This window comes from Carassius carassius, chromosome 3 (assembly GCF_963082965.1).
Source record: "Carassius carassius chromosome 3, fCarCar2.1, whole genome shotgun sequence".
Taxonomy (NCBI): Eukaryota; Metazoa; Chordata; class Actinopteri; order Cypriniformes; family Cyprinidae; genus Carassius; species Carassius carassius.
Genome location: NC_081757.1, coordinates 9,727,299 through 9,744,663, shown reverse-complemented (window position 1 = coordinate 9,744,663; position 17,365 = coordinate 9,727,299). Strand labels below are relative to the sequence as shown.

Genomic DNA, 17,365 nt, shown 5'->3' with positions numbered 1-17,365 from the left:
AAAATATTTTGTGTTCAAGAACAAACAGTGTTCAGAAAACATTTACCGATGTCCTTCAAACCCAAACTCACACATGCATGCAGTGAAGGTCTGTTAAAAAAAGTGAAAGTGAAGTGACATTCAGCCAAGTATGGTGACCCATACTCAGAATTCATGCTCTGCATTTAACCCATCCAAAGTGCACACACACACACACACAGAAGTGAACACACACAAACCGTGAACACACACCCAGAGCAGTGGGCAGCCATTTATGCTGCGGCACCCGGGGAGCAGTTGGGTGTTCGGTGCCTTGCTCAAGGGCACCTCAGTCCTGTTTTTGCCGGCCCGAGTCTTGAACCCACAACCCTAGGGTTAGGGGTCAAACTCTCTAACCACTAGGCCACCCCCCCGTACTTAAGGATCGAAACATTGAACACTGGTGGTGTTGTATTGCATCATTTTAGTATGCAGAACAGAGACCTGACTCAATATAATTTAAAATTGAATTGAAGATTAATAACCATTGTATTCATCTATTTTTTTAATGTCACCCTAAATGTATGAGATCATACTTTTTATTAAATACAAAATAGCATTTACAAGGAAGAATCTTTTGTGGAAGGCTCAACACAATAGAACCATATTGACTCCACACAAAATACATAACATAAAAAAACCATACTTTAAATAATATAACAAAATAATAATAATATAAAGAAAATGTAATTACAACAAGAAACAAACAAACCCGTTTTAATGCCTTTTGATTTTTCATTTTATTATAAGGGCATCTGAGAAGTATTTTAGACAATTTCTAAATATTATAAACAAATGAGGAGATTAAAAATATCTACATTTATGTATAAAGTATTTTGTTAATAATATAATATTATTAATCAAATCGTAAAACCGCACATTAGGCTACTTGTAAGGTGAGAGTTAAACTATCAGCAACCACACCCCTCTCTACCATCCAGTCCTGCACTGCTTTACAAAAAGACTGAGACAAATTACAAATGTTCTGTATCTTCAAAGGAATGTTTGCATAAATGAATGTATGAGATTACACTTCTGGCTCGTCACCAACACTCCACGTCACGGCCAGCGCCTCGTGCTCTGTCTGTGGGTCGTTTAGGCGACAGTGACATCTGCTGGTTGATTTGTTAAGTGGCGAAGGCTACAAAACACAAGTTCACCATGACTAAGGTACTGAATTTAAAACTTAAATACATTTTTTTACACATTTAATGAGATAATGAACAAATTAATACATCAGTGGCTCACCGTTAGAAACAGATGCCGTTACTTTTATTATGCAGGCAGAGCTCGCGCGTGCGTAAGAACAACGGGCGCGTGAGTGAAGAGGAAGTGCCGTGATTCTCTCCAAAATGGCGACGACCATAGAGGGTGGTAATGCAGGAGCTGCAAATAAGAAAAAACACCTCGGAATCCCCGAAGCAATATTTGTGGTCAGTGGGAGTATATGAAAAATAGTTAATTTTCATGTCCGTGCTGTCCACAGTTTCCCGTGAAAGCGGCGTGTTGGTGTTTAACGGCTTTCTTCAGTAGAATGCGCCCTGCTCTTCTCCTTATGAGGTTTAGGCTTTGCTTGCTCATGTCTTGAAGGTGCAGTGGGCTTTGAGTGACAGATAACACACGATTAATCAGTATTTAAGTACTATATAGGATGTAATTCATTCAAGGAATCCCATAAGATGTTGTTAATGAGATGTGAACTGTTCCTGCTTCTGTAGGAAGATGTGGATGCCTTCATGAAGCAGCCGGGCAATGACACAGCAGACGCCGTGCTGAGGAAGCTGGATGAACAGTATCAGAAATATAAATATATGGAGCTCAATCTGGCTCAGAAGAAACTCAGGTTTGGTTTTGATCTATTCTACGCTGTAGAGTAATAAGCAATGATTAGATTCTGTGTCAGTGCTAAAGGATGTTCTTTTTTTGCAGAATATGTCTGTTTGCCTTGCTACTAGTTTCCTTGCATCATTGCAGACTATTGTTGTTCTTTTGTTATAAGGAACAAATAAACATTGATTTATTACTGCTAGGGGTATAACGGTACGCAAAAGTCACGGTTCGGTACGTACCTCAGTTTTAAAGTCACGGTTTGGTTCATTTTCGGTACAGTAAGGGAAAGAAATGCAAACATTAAACTGCAGGTTGTTTATTACTATAAACTTTTTTTTACAATTTATTTACACTTTTTTTTTCTAAATACTTTTTAATAAAATATATATAAAATAAAAAAAGAAATACTGCTGCAAAGTTCTCCACTAAATAAAATACTCTCAGTCTCAAACCAATATCATATAATAAAATATAATGAAAAATATAAATAAATAACTATGATTACAGTGCAGCATTACCAATCCCAGCTTGTAGGCCTGCTCATATTTAAAAATATATATATATATATATATAACTCTTCCAGCATCAACAGTTTCAGTTTTTAGACCTGCTCAGATTTCGTTATTGCGTTGGACCGATCAGAATTAAGAGCAAAGGTCTGTTTAAATGTCGACGGGAGCTGCGTTTGAATTACAATCGTTTTTTCCTAGTTGTAGTGATGTTCACACTCACGTGATGCCTTTTGAAAACCTTAGGCCGGTGACACACTGGCATATTGCACCTATCAAACATAGTCTATTTTGCCTAGGCTTTATATTTATGCTCAACATGAAGTATAGATATTGTTGTCGTGAAGACAAGATCCTAGTCTGTCGGCGCCTCGGCAGCCTCCCTCTATGTCACCTACAGTAGCAGCAGCGCGCCAGAGCCTCTTCAGGCTCGATTCTGGTGTGTAAAGACACAGAAAACGTGAGGCAGCCGTCACGCAACTGAACTGACACACAGTCCGGTACGAATACACGTACCGTTACACCCCTAATTACTGCATTAAAAAATCTGTTTAATTGCTCAGAGTACAAGCATGAAATATTATCGCTAATGAAACTTCACTGATATTTTTTGTTGTATTTGTTAGATTGAAAAGCCAGATCCCACAAATCAAACAGACGTTAGAAATCTTACGGCACATGCAGAAAAAGAAGGTGAGCCCATCACAATATCTAGCTCCCATATCTCCATATATGCAAATGGTTGGAGGGAAGCAAATCAAAGATCAACTCTCTAATGCCTAAACATTTGCTTTTAAATGAATAGTTTTCTGTCAATCACACTTTGTCCCATCTATATTAATTGTTTGTTTTCCTGATCTTAATTATGTATGTCCAATCACAGGACACTACAGATCTCATGGAGACACATTTTCTGTTGGCTGATAACGTCTATTGCAAAGCCTCTGTCCCACCCACAGATAAAGTGTGTTTGTGGCTTGGGGTAAGTGTTGACTACAGTGTGTCATTGTATTAATAGTGAACATGAACTAAGCAATTGATAATATTTAATTTCTTAAATACCAGTTTACAGATGGATAAAACCAGGCTGCTCTTGGTTATAGAAATACATCATATTATGTAAATAAAAATAGGGTGGCACTTGAATATTGCTGTTTTGACATTTTCAGTTTTCAAATACTCCCTATATCTTTTCCTTATTAGACTATTGTGCAGCTCAGTTGTGTTTTAAGAGGTTTGGTTAAGCTTAAGCTCCTCATGAACTGATGAAACATGATTGGCAATGTATCACATGCCTGTCTGTTAACTGTTAGTATGACAAACTAGCTTATAGCCATGTTTTTTGTGTTTGTGTGCCAGGCTAATGTCATGTTGGAATATGATATTGATGAGGCCCAGGCACTGTTGGAGAAAAACTTGGCCACAGCTTCCCGGAATCTGGACTCTCTGGAAGAGGACCTGGACTTCCTCAGAGATCAGTTCACAACCACTGAAGTCAGTATCCTTAAAAAATGGCAAATAAATAGAGAGACTCAGGTTTGTATTAGTTCTTTTCAATAATGATGTGCTAATTGAATTTTATTAGTTCTTTACTTATAATATTTTAAATTTGTCTTTGTTGAAAATGTAAATGTCAGATCAATAGCGAAGATATACAGACTACCATTCAAAAGTTTGGTTTAAGCAAGATGTATTAATGTTTTTTCTAAATAAATTGTCTTATACTCAGTAAGGCTGCATTTATTTGATTAAAAAAATATAAATGCAGTATTTGAGGTGTAGAGCGGTGGAGAGCACTGAGACACTTCCTTTTGTTGCTTGTTATCAAATATGTAATTATAAATCTTGTTTAGAGTTAGCAATGAGGCCAGCTGTGAGAGAGATGGAGTTATGCACTGCTCTAATTTGGTGGAAAAGAAGTAATAGTCATAGCTATAATGTGATTGGAAACGAAGACATCTGTAGGTTTCTTTCAAGGAAGAACTCCTTGGCTAAATCCGATACAGACCATAAGTGCCACCTGTTCTCACCATCTGCTAGAATCCGTTAGTGAAAGTTTTGTTGAAGATTCTCGTGTCATCTAAGTTTAACATGTTCTTTCAAGTGGCAGTGTAAGGAAATACTTGCCAAACTTTTTCAGATCCCCCTTAACCGCTACTCTCCCAGATATGGCACGTGTTTACAATTGGGATGTCAAGAGAAGGAGCAAAGACAACCTACTCAAATCTGCTGAGCGGTCCTAATAGAGGAAGCCTAGTTTGGTCCCACCCCACCCAAAATACTTACCCATCAGAACATTCACCGCCATGTATCTGTTTGCACCGACACCAACTGTTATCTATTGATTTATTACTTTTTAAAGTATTTTTTGAAGTAAAGAGGTGAAAAAAAACAAACAAGTAATAATGGTAGTTTTCTTTTCTTTTTTTAATGATGAATTATTAGCTGTTTAATAGGGGGCCTCTCTCTCTCAAGGGTCTACACATTTGTCTTCCTCTGCTCTTTTTCCTCTCATTTGTTTTCTGGTAAAATTCTGACATTTCTGTTCTGTTAAAGCGAAACGGTTTAAACTTCTATGGACTTCAAATTTCTTTTTGTAGATTTTTTCTTGCCAAATCTTGGTGAGATCTTTGTCAAAATGCAGCATGCAGAATATCAGGGGACATTCGGTTTCATTTATCAGCCTCCTTCCTTCTCCACTGATGTCTGTTTTTTCATCTCTTGTCCTTCATCTGTACTCATTTGTCACATTGAATCCATTAAACACTGAACAAGGAACTAATAATGAAGCGATTTGGGACAAAGGCACAAAATCGATGAGATGGTCTGTGTTTTTAATCTGCTTACAGTAGCTTTTTATAATTCCTCATCTGATTAAAGTTTTGGCAGTGATCGGGATGACTAAGCTTTGCTGAATCCAACTAATTAAATATGTGCCTGCAAATCTGTCCATTTCTTTCAATCTTTGACAATCACTTATGCAGTACTGAAACTAAAAATTTTGTCTTGATATTCTACTGCCTTTTAATTACACGCTTTTGGAGCAGTACACCAGCTGTAATGATAATATCATCATTGAACTGTTCAATGGTCTCTCAATTCCTACAGGTCACGGGTGAAATGTTAATGAAGTTATAATATACAACCAGAACATTTTTTGCATTTTATTTTAATCCGTAGTACATTTCAAGTTACCTTGATGAAGAGGTACAGGGTGTCTTAAATTCACTGAAACAGCAGTGTTTGTACAGCCAGTCCTTGCAAATCCACATAAGCCACAAAAAGCTTATAGAGCGAGCAAGTGGTCAAACCAATCCAAACTCCTCTCGTTTGACCCCGTCTCAGCTATGTTTTGAAATGGCTTCATGTTATCTAATAATGTGACAGATTAACTACTCAGACATTTGTGCACTGTTATGGACCGTATCGACCGACATATCAGATTCGAGAAAGTGGCTATGGAAATATTTTGTAGGGGTGAGAGTAAAAGTGAAGAGCAAGTCATATAAAAAAGTAAAGATGTTATAGATGAATAAAGTAAGGGTTGAATACGTGGTGATGCAATCTCTATAGATACAGATGTTTGAATGTGTACAAGGTCAATGGCCCTCACTGGGCGATTAGAAAACCTATAGGAAGAGCTTGCTTTTTCACATTAGATAGTACTGTACAATCACAAGCGGTGACATCAGAAACACTCTTTGGGATAAAAGGTGTAAAAGATGTACTTAAGTACAACTGATTAAGGTTTCTTTGTAATTCTGGTGAGCACCAGAGGCCTCTAGTGGTAATGTGTGATAAGTGAAATGTTAATATTTGTAAAATAATGCATGTTTATTAATCCATCTGGGTCTCATGGATCTACTTTTAGTAGTCTCTTATGAATCTCAGCATTAGATCATAAAATTACCCTCTTGGGTGATATGATGGATTATCATTTCAGGTGACGTTTATCTCGCACCATTTCAATTATAATGGAATTTTGTTTTGTTTTTTCATATGGGAATCGTTACAGATTGTGTTTTTCCAGTCTTCGTATTCTTCATGTAGTATATTGCAGTATATCTCCTTTCTGTTTGTCTTTACTAAAATAATCAGACACTTGACACCTTCAAATGCAGTCAAATGTTTCAAGTCTGAGATCTTTGAGTCAACAGAAATGCATATCTCAGCATTCATCATTTAAGTCAGCAAGTAAAACTTGTTTTAGTCAGTTATCTGCCCCATGATACAACAAATAGAAGATACCTGGAACAAGCTTGTTCTCGATACTGCGATGTCCATAGCAAGAGCATCTTCATTTGGGAAGTCTAACTTTCGTGGCTCAACAGAATGAATGAGAGATGTTATAGTTAAAGTGCAGATATTGTTCTGATCAGCCTTTCAGCAGGAGTTCTGCAATAGCCTTTTATTCTTAACAGTTCAATTTGTCCATTTACAAGATTGTGGGATTAGATAAATGAGTAAAGTAATATAGAAAAGTGAAGCAATATGGCATGGTGGGACTCATTTAGACATTCAGCAGGCAGGAAAGGGGTGATAATCTTAATCAGGGAGTTGAAGACTGACCCTGTGATTGGAGGAAGTGGGGTTTTTTTGTCCACCAGGGCCCAAATGTTTCATAAGTACCAGTGTGGCGATTACTGACTCAGCAGAAACACCGGCGGTCACCCTTTGTCACTTCTTCTGACGAATGCACCACGTTCGGTACAAACCCGCTCTTCACTCCCTCCCAACCTTCCTGGATGGTAATCTCCCCACTCTTCACCAGCTCGAATATATCCCGTGTTAGCTCTGTAAAAGCCCTCTCCACGTTTATGGCATCACGTGCTGAAGTCTCCACGTAGCGCATGCCGTATGCAGCTGCTAGCTTCTCTGCCTCTTGCCGGCTCACCTGACGCTGTGGTTCCAGATCACATTTGTGGCCGACCAGCAGGAAGACAATGCTGTGGGGCTGCACATGGCTGCGTGCCTCTTCTAGCCACTCGTGAACGTTCTGGAAGGAGCGACGGTTGGTTATGTCAAAGAGCAGCAAACCTCCCACAGAGTTACGGTAGTATGCTCTGGTAATAGACCTGAAGAAATCATAACAAAATGAAACGATGTTCCTGAATTTGAATTGAGGTAGTATACAGGATGCAGAATTGCAATTCAAATTTAAATGTAAACAAGTAGAATTAATGTAGGCATGAAATGTATTTTCTAAATGCATGATAATGATCTGGTCTGAAATGATTCATCCATGAAAATGTATACATATTATTCTTAATTTTTAAATCAGATTGTAATGACTCCAGCTTTCGGTAAAACAACTGATTATTTGGAATTTTCACAACAATTGCTACATATTAAACACCAGTCTAAATAAATAAGGTTTAAGATTAGCTTTAAAAAGGCCCAGGTCAGTAATGGTGCACATATCAGCAGGAAGCTTATTCCGGAGTCTTGGCCCAGCTACAGAAAAAGCCAAGTCACCCCAGTGTTTGTACTGTGACCGTGGGACTTCCAGTAAAAGGTGATTTGTTGACCAAAGAGCCCTGTTTGGCTGACGAAAAGCCAGCATCTCAGTTACATAAGGTGGGGCAAGACCATTGAGAGCTTTAAAAACAAACAATAACATTTTAAAATCAACTCTAAAAGACACTGGAAGCCAGTGGAGCGAATAAAGAATTAGGGTTTGTGCTCATGTTTGTGTGTGTTTATAAAAATTGGGCTGCAGCATTCTGCACCAGTTGAAGGTGCCTGAGGGATGACTGTGAAACACCAGCATAAAGCGCATTACGATAATCTAATCTTGAACTGATAAAAGTATGAATAGCTTTCTCAAGGTAAGAGCGATTCAAAAATGGTTTGACCTTGGCCAAAAGACGTAACTGAATGACCATGCTGTCAATTTGTTTAGAAGCAGCATGTAAAGTGAAAATAAAATGGGCCTGAGAATAGAGCCTTGTGGCACCCCGCAAGAGAGAAGTGGTGGAGGAGGACGAGTCCCCGATCACTACAGAAAAGTTTCTAATGCCAACAAAGTGATTAAGGTGAGACAGAAGGACTTCATGGTCAACTGTATCAAAGATCAAGTAGCACTAGAATAACAGGGCTCTTGACATCAACAAACCATGCAATGGTTGTGCACCTTTAACAGTGCAGACTCAGTTCTATGTTGCGATCTGAATCCAGACCGGAATTTCTCAAAAATATAGTTATTTTCTAAAAAACAACTTTTTCTAACACTTTTGAAAGAAAGTGCAGGTAGGAAACTGGTCTGAAATTAGACAAGACTGATGGATCCAGATTTGTTTTTTTAAGAAGAGGCCTAATCACAGCATGTTTGAAAGAGGGATCCAGATCCTGAGCTAAGACATATATTAATGAAAACCAACAGAAAAGGCCCTACAGTGGTAAAAAAAACTCTTTTAGCAGTTTGGTTGGAACAAAGTCCAAGGGGCAATTTGTAATTTTCATTTGTTGCACTACTTTATTAAGGAATGACAGTGAGACCAGTTCAAACTGTTCAAACACCACAGAATGTGCTGCAGAGACAGCTAAATCAGTTCCAGAGCTCTTACTCCTGAGTTGACTGACAGACTTCACTTTATTAATAAAAAAAAAAGTGGAGACTGAGGCATCAATCAGAGGACAGGTATGTTCACAATATAATTAATTGTGTTAATCACCCTGGGACAATGCCAACTATTGGTGATAATATTAGACACATATTTTGACTTTGCCTCCTTCACAGCCCTCTGATAATCAGAAAGACAGCCCCTTAATACTTCCAAAAACACATGTAATTTGTCCCTCTTCCATCTCTGCTCTACCTGTCTACAGCACTGCCTAAGGGCACGGGTGGCATCATTTATCCAGGGATCTGCTCTTAGCTTAGTAGATATGTGCTTATAAGAGACAATAGAGTCCAAGATTCCGGAACAGGTGGAATTAAAAGATGAAAGAAGCATGGCATGCAGGAGAGAGATTCACTGAGGGCACAAAGTTTAGACTCCATAAAAGCAGCAGTAAACTCTTCAGCTGTTGAGGAGGTGAGAATACAACGATAAACATGGTGAAACAGGAAATTCAATAATAATGGGGAAGTGATCTGAGATGGCAGTCTCAGATATTTCAGTAAGGGAGACAGAGAACCTATGAGAAATAAAAAGGTCCAAAGTGTGTACAATAAGATGTGTGGGTCAATCCACTAATTGGAATAAATCAAAAGATGTCAGGAGTCATTTAAAATCAGTGGCCAACTGATCAAATGAACAGCAAACATGGATGTTAAAATCACCACAAATCAAGAGTAAGTAAGATGCTCAAACTACGTGTTTATAAGAAGTGGAGTGTGGATGTACAACAGAATATGTCCTGTAAAACTAGAAATGAATCTAAGGAAAGTGACAGGAGTGGAGACAACAGGAAATGTAAACATGCAACAGAGGGCAGAGATGAAAACAAGGTAGATGGAACTTTTTTTAAAGGCATCAGAGTGAGACTGTAAAAAAAAAAAAAAAAGGTCTGAGCTTGTTTAGGAGTACTGCTGGGAATGCACTGAGCTGTGAATGGTGCCGAGGGGCATCTGGATTTACTGACATCACTTTAAGTCGAACATTTGTGACACTGTAGAAGGCAGTGATTTGCCTATATTTATATTTCCTTTATGAGTTCTGCGAAAAAACTTTTGTTAGTAAAGAGACCTTGAGCTGCATTGATTATATAGACAGTATCTGATTCACCTAGGGTGAATATATAAAAAAAAGAATCAGCGGTGTGTGAATCAGCCTGTCATCAAGTCTGGGAGAAATACATAAGCACGGATATAGAAACACCAATCAGGTGGATGATAGGGGCTCCTGATCAGATAAGCTTGATGCTTTAACTTAATAAGGTGGAGGTTTCTCTTGATGTGTAAGCAACTATTTGACAATGCGCAATAGTTAAAAACAGTTATATTATTTATATAGATGTACATCTTTATGGAATTTGGGGTCTATAGGATTTTAATTTTATGAAGTTAACCTCCTAAACAACTTTATATGAAATGTAGTCATCCTATGAACAATCAATAAATGATTGGACAGTCAGGCTATTTACAGTGATGCAGAATAATGAGAACGGTGTATAATGTAACATAATCCAAGATAAAGATTTACAATACCTGAAGCGTTCCTGGCCTGCAGTGTCCCAAATCTGCAGTTTAATGCGTTTCCCAGGTTCAATCTCCACCAGGCGGGAGAAAAAATCTACCCCGACTGTTGGGTCCGACACTTGTGCGAAACGGCCTTCTGTGAATCGCCTAATTAAACATGATTTTCCAACAGTGGAGTCCCCAATAACAATCAGTCGAAATTGGTAAAGCCAAATTGCCTCCATGTTTATTTCAGGTCTGTCAAAGCAAAAAGAAGAGAAGTGAATTATATGTTGCCAAAACATGCGTGATGATTGTCAGGACAGAACAGAAAAGAGAAAGATGCATTTTTATGTAAACCTGCTTTACAAGTTTGCTAAAAGGAGAAAACAGAGCGAATTTGTCTTTAAAGCTTTTGTAACCTCTTCTGAGAATGTGTTGTAGTTATCTCTGTCCTTGCTTTCTGTGGGAAGGTAGTTGAAGCACAAAATTATCCTTTCAGAGTTTGATTTTAAGGCCTGCATCAGTTAAATTATTCTTTATCTATCATTAACATACAGCTTAAGATGTGATGTGTATATATATATAGTCAATTCTATATGATTGCCATATTATTTTAGTATCAACGGAATGCTTTCTTTCAGAAATGGAAGGATATAGGCTACACATAATAATTTGTTTTAATGCATGTGTTAATATGTTCTTATACATGTGCAACTGAAAACAACCAGTCTTACAGTAACATGACCTACTGACAGTAGGCTATGTGATGGCAGTTAGATTACTGAGATTTCACTGAGGCTCACCTTTGGACTACAGTAGCTGGCTAACGTTGGCCTTGTCCTAATAACGATTACTAATTTAACTGATTTAACAAGCGTTGTCTTTGTGTAGAAGCATATAGGGTCCTTATTCGCTGCCATTTACTTACGTTGTTTTTGTTTGGTCGGTTCAAAGCTACCAAACGGCAGATTCCATAGTCTTTAAAGGATTGAAGCCTCTTTAGATACCGCAGGATGAAACGACGGACATAAACTATTTACATAACATATCGAAAATAAACAAAACATTCGTCTCTACGAAAAATCAGACAAACAGGTGCAAACCAAACAGCGCCGTGTAGGCGGTCTGTTTTGCTTAGATGTTGCTGAAGATGAGTCGGCGTGCTGTTGAAATGATCCCTGCCTGGATCAAAGTCGCGTAAAAGTCAAAGATGATTTATGCCTGTCATGTTTTGATCCACGCTTGGAAGATGGAGAAATGTTTGGATGTTTTGTGCTGATGAAATGGAAGCGACAGTAGAAGCATCATATAGCCTGACTCATCCCGCATCAGCACCAGTACCACAATCCTCCTAATAGCAGTCACAGACGGTAAATATTTCAATGCTTTCTTTGTTCGACTCACTTATGTTTTTTCATATATAATTTTATGCTGGTCTTGGGGAACACAGGCCTACTTATTTTTTATTTATTTATTTTTTTACATATAAATGCATCGATGATATAGGCCTATAAGTTATCAGTTAGCCTGTGCCAGATTTGAATGTTTCACTAGACTACATCCTTTTGTTAAAACGTTACAAAAAGAAGTATAGGCATAGTCTACTCCTTCTAAACTATCTTCCAGTTACTTAGCTTATGTAGGCTATACATTTTCTATACGTACAGTACAGAGGCATTTACTTTTCTTGTGCGCCATCTATTTCAAGTTTTACGAGCAGGCGAACAAAATAACCAGTATGACGGGAGTTGTAGTTTATTCTCGAGACGAGACTAAACCCTGGACTAAAATCTCCAGTCCTAAAGTTCAGTTAGGCACACTGTGATGGGCTTCTTGAATAGATCAGCAGTATAGGATTTGGCTTGAATGACTCGACAGCGAATCCACAGCGCGATGAAAAGTTGTCGACAGTCAGGCAAATGAAGTGCGAAACTTCTCGGCTCTCGAAGAAATGCTTTTTTGAAACGCACTATTTGACAGCTGTAAGCGCGCGTCCTCAACTCCAAAGAAACGCAGTGAATTTTCTTTCGTTTTGTTTGTCATTTTTACGATCCGCGAAAACCTAGATGTTGTGAGAACTCCGTCCAGAATTTAATTTTACATAACACAAAAGCTTTCTTTCTTTTTGGATCAGAGTGTCATGTACTCTAGGCTGCTGACATGCAGCAGGAGAGGTTACTCAAAGTCCTTGTCATTGGAGATTTAGGTGTGGGGAAGACTTCCATCATAAAGCGTTATGTACATCAGATTTTTTCTCAACATTACCGCGCGACTATCGGTGTTGACTTTGCTCTGAAAGTCCTGAATTGGGATCACCAGACAGTCATTCGACTGCAGTTGTGGGACATCGCAGGTCAGTTTGTTTAAGTTGTCTTTGCCTGCAATGTTAATGATTGTCACTACTTTATCTAAAAAGTCAACAGGCTTATGTAAATAAATGAGCAGGGTAGAGAGGAGCCTTCAAGCGATGTGACATGACGTAGCTACTGAGTTTTAAACTATTCTACACAACATTTTCTGATTCTTGTATGGCTATTTTATAGTATTATTCATGCCATTTTGGACCTCAAACTCAAACAATAAAAGATCATGCCTATATGATATCTGTCAGCTACCTACATTTATACATAAAAGGCAGCTGTTTCAGTCGTCTTAAATATATAATCAAAAGAGTGCCAAAATCTACAGTAATCCACTTTGAATTTATATTTACTGTTGAAAAAAAAAAGTCAGACAAGTTTCAGCCCTTTCTAACATTCAGTTTCCTAGCACTGATGTTTTTTTTTATTGACTGTACACAGTAGAAATATTATTTCTTGGAAAAATAATCACAGACAGTTAGCTATACAGAAAGATGGAAAGAGATACTAAAAATGTTACTGTAGTAATGCTTTTAACACTTGGCTTGAACAATGCTCTTACAGTCCATAACATGCCTTGTTTGAGATTTTCCTGCTCTCAGCTGGTGTATGTGATGTCACAGTGCTATGAATGATTCTCTGTTTATACTCAGAATAAACTAAAGCACAGGGACAGGAATCTGTGTCTCGTGTTTATATTCACTGGTCTCGTGGTTATATTGGTCTCATGTGAGGGTCCTCACATCACCAGCTCCAGAACAAAACATTCACACAGTGCATTTAATTCAGCATGGCTGACAGATTGGAAAACTCAGAAATATGTTAACATAATTCTAAAAACTAGAGATAGATTTTTTATTTTTTTAGGTTCACGATTACAACAATTAATGTTAAATTAACAAAAACTGGAAAGATTTACATAAAGGTTTCTATTAGCATAGTTAGTGACAGTGTTATGAGTGGGCCCAGTGCTCCTGAGCTTGAATTTAACTCAAGAGTATCTGGAAGATTGCATGACAGTCATCCCTAATTGAACGCAGTAGTTTTATGACCTCACATAGGACCTTACACAAATTGAATTTCAAGGTATTCCACTGTGAACCCTGTGAAAGTCTAATTGGCCTCAGTTCGCCTTAATATTTGCCATGATAATGCATTAATACAGGTTAGGTCCATTTAAGATCCTCCATAAAAGAACTGTTCTCATTGTAAAACCTTGCCAATCTGGTCATGTCTTTTTCTATTTGGTACTATGAAATAAGGATTAAAATGTATGTAACCTTGATGATGCAAGAGTTGGAAACAATGCATTACTGTAGGTGAAAGCTAGTGTACTGTAGAGAATGATTGTGGATTTTATAAGAGCTTAAAGATTTTGTTTTGCTTTTCCAATGTGGTCAAGCTATTTTTTTTCTAATGTGTCATTTGTGATATGGGAAGATGTTCATGTTGTCTGCAGTCAAGGAATTCATGCACATTTCTGAATGGCTGAGTAGTGTGTTCAAGTTAAAGTCAAAATTTAGCCATTCTAAGAAAAGAAAAAAAAATATTGTGAAAATATTACCAATATCAATTCAAAAAAGTGAACAAAAATTACTTACATCCAAGATGTAGACGAGTTGTGAATGGGTGCCTTCAGAAAGTGAGTTCAAACTGCTGATAAAAACATCATACACCAGTAATCCACACAACTACAGTCCAAAACTCTGAATGTACATCATCAATTAATTTCAAAACATTGCTTCAAGCCTCTATCGATAATTTTGCTTACTTCAGTGAAAAAAATCACCTTGAATAAATCAAGAGAAAAATATGTAAATATCAAGCACCGTATACACCGAAAATAGGGAAAACAGTTCTAAACAAATATCGGTTGGTGGATTTGTTGAGAGGACAACAGGGGATGGACTTTATTTACTAGAAGAAGCATTATTATAGATAATGGAGTGCTGGTTTAAAGTTAAAAAGCCTAAGGATGGATGTGTTTCTTAGAAACATGGAACATGTTTTCCAGTTCACAATACATTAAAGTGACGTGACATACAGCCAAGTATAGTGACCCATACTCAGAATTCGTGCTCTGACACACACACCATGAACACACACCCAGAGCAGTGGGCAGCCATTTATGCTGCAGCACCCAGGGTGCAGTTGGGCGTTCGGTGCCTTGCTCAAGGGCACCTCAGTCGTGGTATTGCCAGCCCAATACTCAAACCCACAACCTTAGGGTTAGAAGTCAAACTCTTTAACCACTAGGGCACAAATTCCCATTATTTAATAGACTGGAGTCTTGTGGATTATTGTGATGTTTTTATCAGCTGTTTGAAGTCTCATTCTGACAGCACCCATTCACTGCAGAAGCTCCATTAGTAAGGAATGGTATGGAATGGAATGCTAATTTTATCCAAATCTGTTCATATAAAGAATCAAACTCATCTACATCTCGGATGGCCAGAATGAGAGCAAACTTTGAGCAAACTTTTACTTTCGAGTGAGCTATTCCTTTAAATAACATACACAGAAACTATCTTAAAAAATTTTCCCCATTTATTCTCAGGACAAGAAAGGTATGGCAACATGACACGTGTGTACTACAGAGAGGCTGTTGGGGCGCTGGTGGTTTTTGACATGACTCGTGCTTCCACCTTCCAAGCTGTGTTGAAATGGAAAAAAGATCTTGATTCTAAAGTCGCCCTTGGCAATGGGCGTCCCCTACCAGCTGTCCTGCTGGCCAACAAGTGCGACCAACAGAGACATGGTTTGTGTTCCAAACTGCCCAAACTCGACAATTTCTCCAGGGACCATGGTTTTGTGGGCTGGTATGAGACGTCTGCAAAGGTACTGATTATAGACTATATATTTTATTATATTACCCTAGCAAGTGACTAGATGGCTTTTTGAATAGACATTTCTATTCATATGATATTTTCCTATTTTTAACAGGACAATACAAACATCGATGCAGCCATCATGTGTCTTGTAGAAAACATAATGGCCATTGACACGGAGGCTGTTCCTGTGGAATCAGACCCTAGTGTACTGATCCTCCCTGCTTTTGATTATAACCTAAAAGAGCGCAGTGACTCTAGTTGTTCTGTCTGTACAACATTCCAGTCCAGCAGAAAACCCCACAGTGAATTATAGGGTGAAAAGATGAAAAGAACACTGAACAGAGTGGGAAAGAAAAATATAGAGAGAAAAATAGAGAATGGTCACACCCTTAGTTGGGCCTTCAGATTGAGCTGATGTAAGATGTCGTGGCAAAGACAAGACCATGAAGCCTTAAAACTTACATGCACTTACATTTACACATACCAAAAACAACAGTCATCAATAGAACATGCCGCGTTTACTGAGTTTTCTCTGATAAATACTTAATAATGTTATAGACTTACAACTAAATAAGGCTCTTGTGGTTATACTGCAGCAGAATAGCAGTGTGTGCACATTTACCTCAATTTTGTGTCTATTAAAGCCCCTGACTTGAACTCTGCCTCCTTAAAATTTGTGCATGCATTTGTGATGGCGTAGGGTGTGCTATTTTAAACACAGTCTACAGCAAGCTTAAACACGATACTTGAAGCTCTTAAAACACAGTTAAATATTCTATTATTGCTTATGAACTTAAGCTAAATGTAGATCCCAGATGACAATATCTGATCTAGCTATGTTTTTTCTTTAGAGATATACCTGCACATGAAATTTTTTCACACATAATAGCTGATACAAAATCATTTTTGTTTTTCATTTTGTATACAAGGTTTATATCAAGGATCAAGGATGATGTAAGATCTTGAAATGATAGCGACTTAAATTCAAAGTTAAGCAGTCATGTGCAAGCAAACAAAATGAATTCCATTAGTGTGAATAATCAGCGGTGGATTCACACATTCAAGTGTTATGTGTGTGCGCGTGCGTACATATACAAAAAAATGAAAGCATCAGCATCAGACATGTAATTGCACAGAAGTGTCTCGGCTGACACTGAGGAGGCGCATGCCTAGTGTTTAAATGTGTCTCTGAATGTTTGAGTGTTTTTCATGTCATGACCCATATGCTTACTGTCTGCTCACAGCAGTAATTTTGCACCATGTCTGTTTTGTCTGACTTGCAGTGGTTTTTCTTCAGCACCTACCATCCTTGCTCCGGTGCCCCTAATTTATGCATCCCCACAGCTCTCTTACTAAATAGGTTTCACTTTTTGACATGATCTGAGCAGGTGTTTTGGAATGTGTAACTCTATCAGTATAGCTGCATGTATCTTGTAGTTATAATTTAACACCTCACAATACAGTAATCAAATGTACATTTTTTATTTCTCTCTGCTTGTTGGACTGCTTAAGTGGTCTTTGCCACGTACGAGTATGCCACTTAGAGCATGTCTAACAGTGACCTTTGCTAAGCCTACTTTTTATTCAGCAGACCTGATGATGAATATTTTTATGGCAATGTATACGTCACAGTTTGTTTCAACAAAAAAAGAAATGGCCTTGTGTGTCACTGAACACACTCCCCATTTTTTC

General features: G+C 38.0%; 3 protein-coding genes across 3 annotated transcripts; 2 read left to right on the top strand and 1 right to left on the bottom strand.

Annotated features, from left to right (window-relative positions):
- Positions 1–1,295: 1,295 nt before the first annotated feature.
- vbp1 (von Hippel-Lindau binding protein 1) lies at positions 1,296–4,627 on the top strand. The gene is made up of 6 exons (XM_059527968.1): positions 1,296–1,451; positions 1,737–1,861; positions 2,984–3,050; positions 3,241–3,339; positions 3,717–3,855; positions 4,524–4,627. The coding sequence occupies exons 1-6, from the start codon at positions 1,371–1,373 to the stop codon at positions 4,598–4,600; spliced, it is 588 nt and encodes a 195-aa protein (XP_059383951.1). The 5' UTR covers positions 1,296–1,370; the 3' UTR covers positions 4,601–4,627.
- A 1,847-nt stretch (positions 4,628–6,474) lies between these two features.
- On the bottom strand, positions 6,475–10,725 carry rab39bb (RAB39B, member RAS oncogene family b). The gene is made up of 2 exons (XM_059527956.1): positions 10,510–10,725; positions 6,475–7,432 (listed from the first exon to the last, which is right to left on the bottom strand). Exons 1-2 carry the CDS (start codon positions 10,722–10,724, stop codon positions 7,006–7,008), a joined length of 642 nt encoding a protein of 213 aa, XP_059383939.1. The 5' UTR covers position 10,725; the 3' UTR covers positions 6,475–7,005.
- A 1,850-nt stretch (positions 10,726–12,575) lies between these two features.
- On the top strand, positions 12,576–16,217 carry zgc:162171 (uncharacterized protein LOC565931 homolog). The gene is made up of 3 exons (XM_059527945.1): positions 12,576–12,835; positions 15,400–15,680; positions 15,786–16,217. Exons 1-3 carry the CDS (start codon positions 12,643–12,645, stop codon positions 15,984–15,986), a joined length of 675 nt encoding a protein of 224 aa, XP_059383928.1. The 5' UTR covers positions 12,576–12,642; the 3' UTR covers positions 15,987–16,217.
- Positions 16,218–17,365: the final 1,148 nt, after the last annotated feature.

Coding starts and splice junctions, on each gene's coding strand:
- vbp1 (XM_059527968.1), top strand. CDS start 1,371: ATGGCGACGACCATAGAGGGTGGTAATGCAGGAGCTGCAAATAAGAAA. Junction 1,452..1,736: donor TCCCCGAAGCAATATTTGTG/GTCAGTGGGAGT, acceptor CTGCTTCTGTAG/GAAGATGTGGATGCCTTCAT. Junction 1,862..2,983: donor CTGGCTCAGAAGAAACTCAG/GTTTGGTTTTGA, acceptor TGTATTTGTTAG/ATTGAAAAGCCAGATCCCAC.
- rab39bb (XM_059527956.1), bottom strand. CDS start 10,724: ATGGAGGCAATTTGGCTTTACCAATTTCGACTGATTGTTATTGGGGAC. Junction 7,433..10,509: donor GCAGGCCAGGAACGCTTCAG/GTATTGTAAATC, acceptor TGATTTCTTCAG/GTCTATTACCAGAGCATACT.
- zgc:162171 (XM_059527945.1), top strand. CDS start 12,643: ATGCAGCAGGAGAGGTTACTCAAAGTCCTTGTCATTGGAGATTTAGGT. Junction 12,836..15,399: donor GCAGTTGTGGGACATCGCAG/GTCAGTTTGTTT, acceptor ATTTATTCTCAG/GACAAGAAAGGTATGGCAAC. Junction 15,681..15,785: donor GGTATGAGACGTCTGCAAAG/GTACTGATTATA, acceptor TATTTTTAACAG/GACAATACAAACATCGATGC.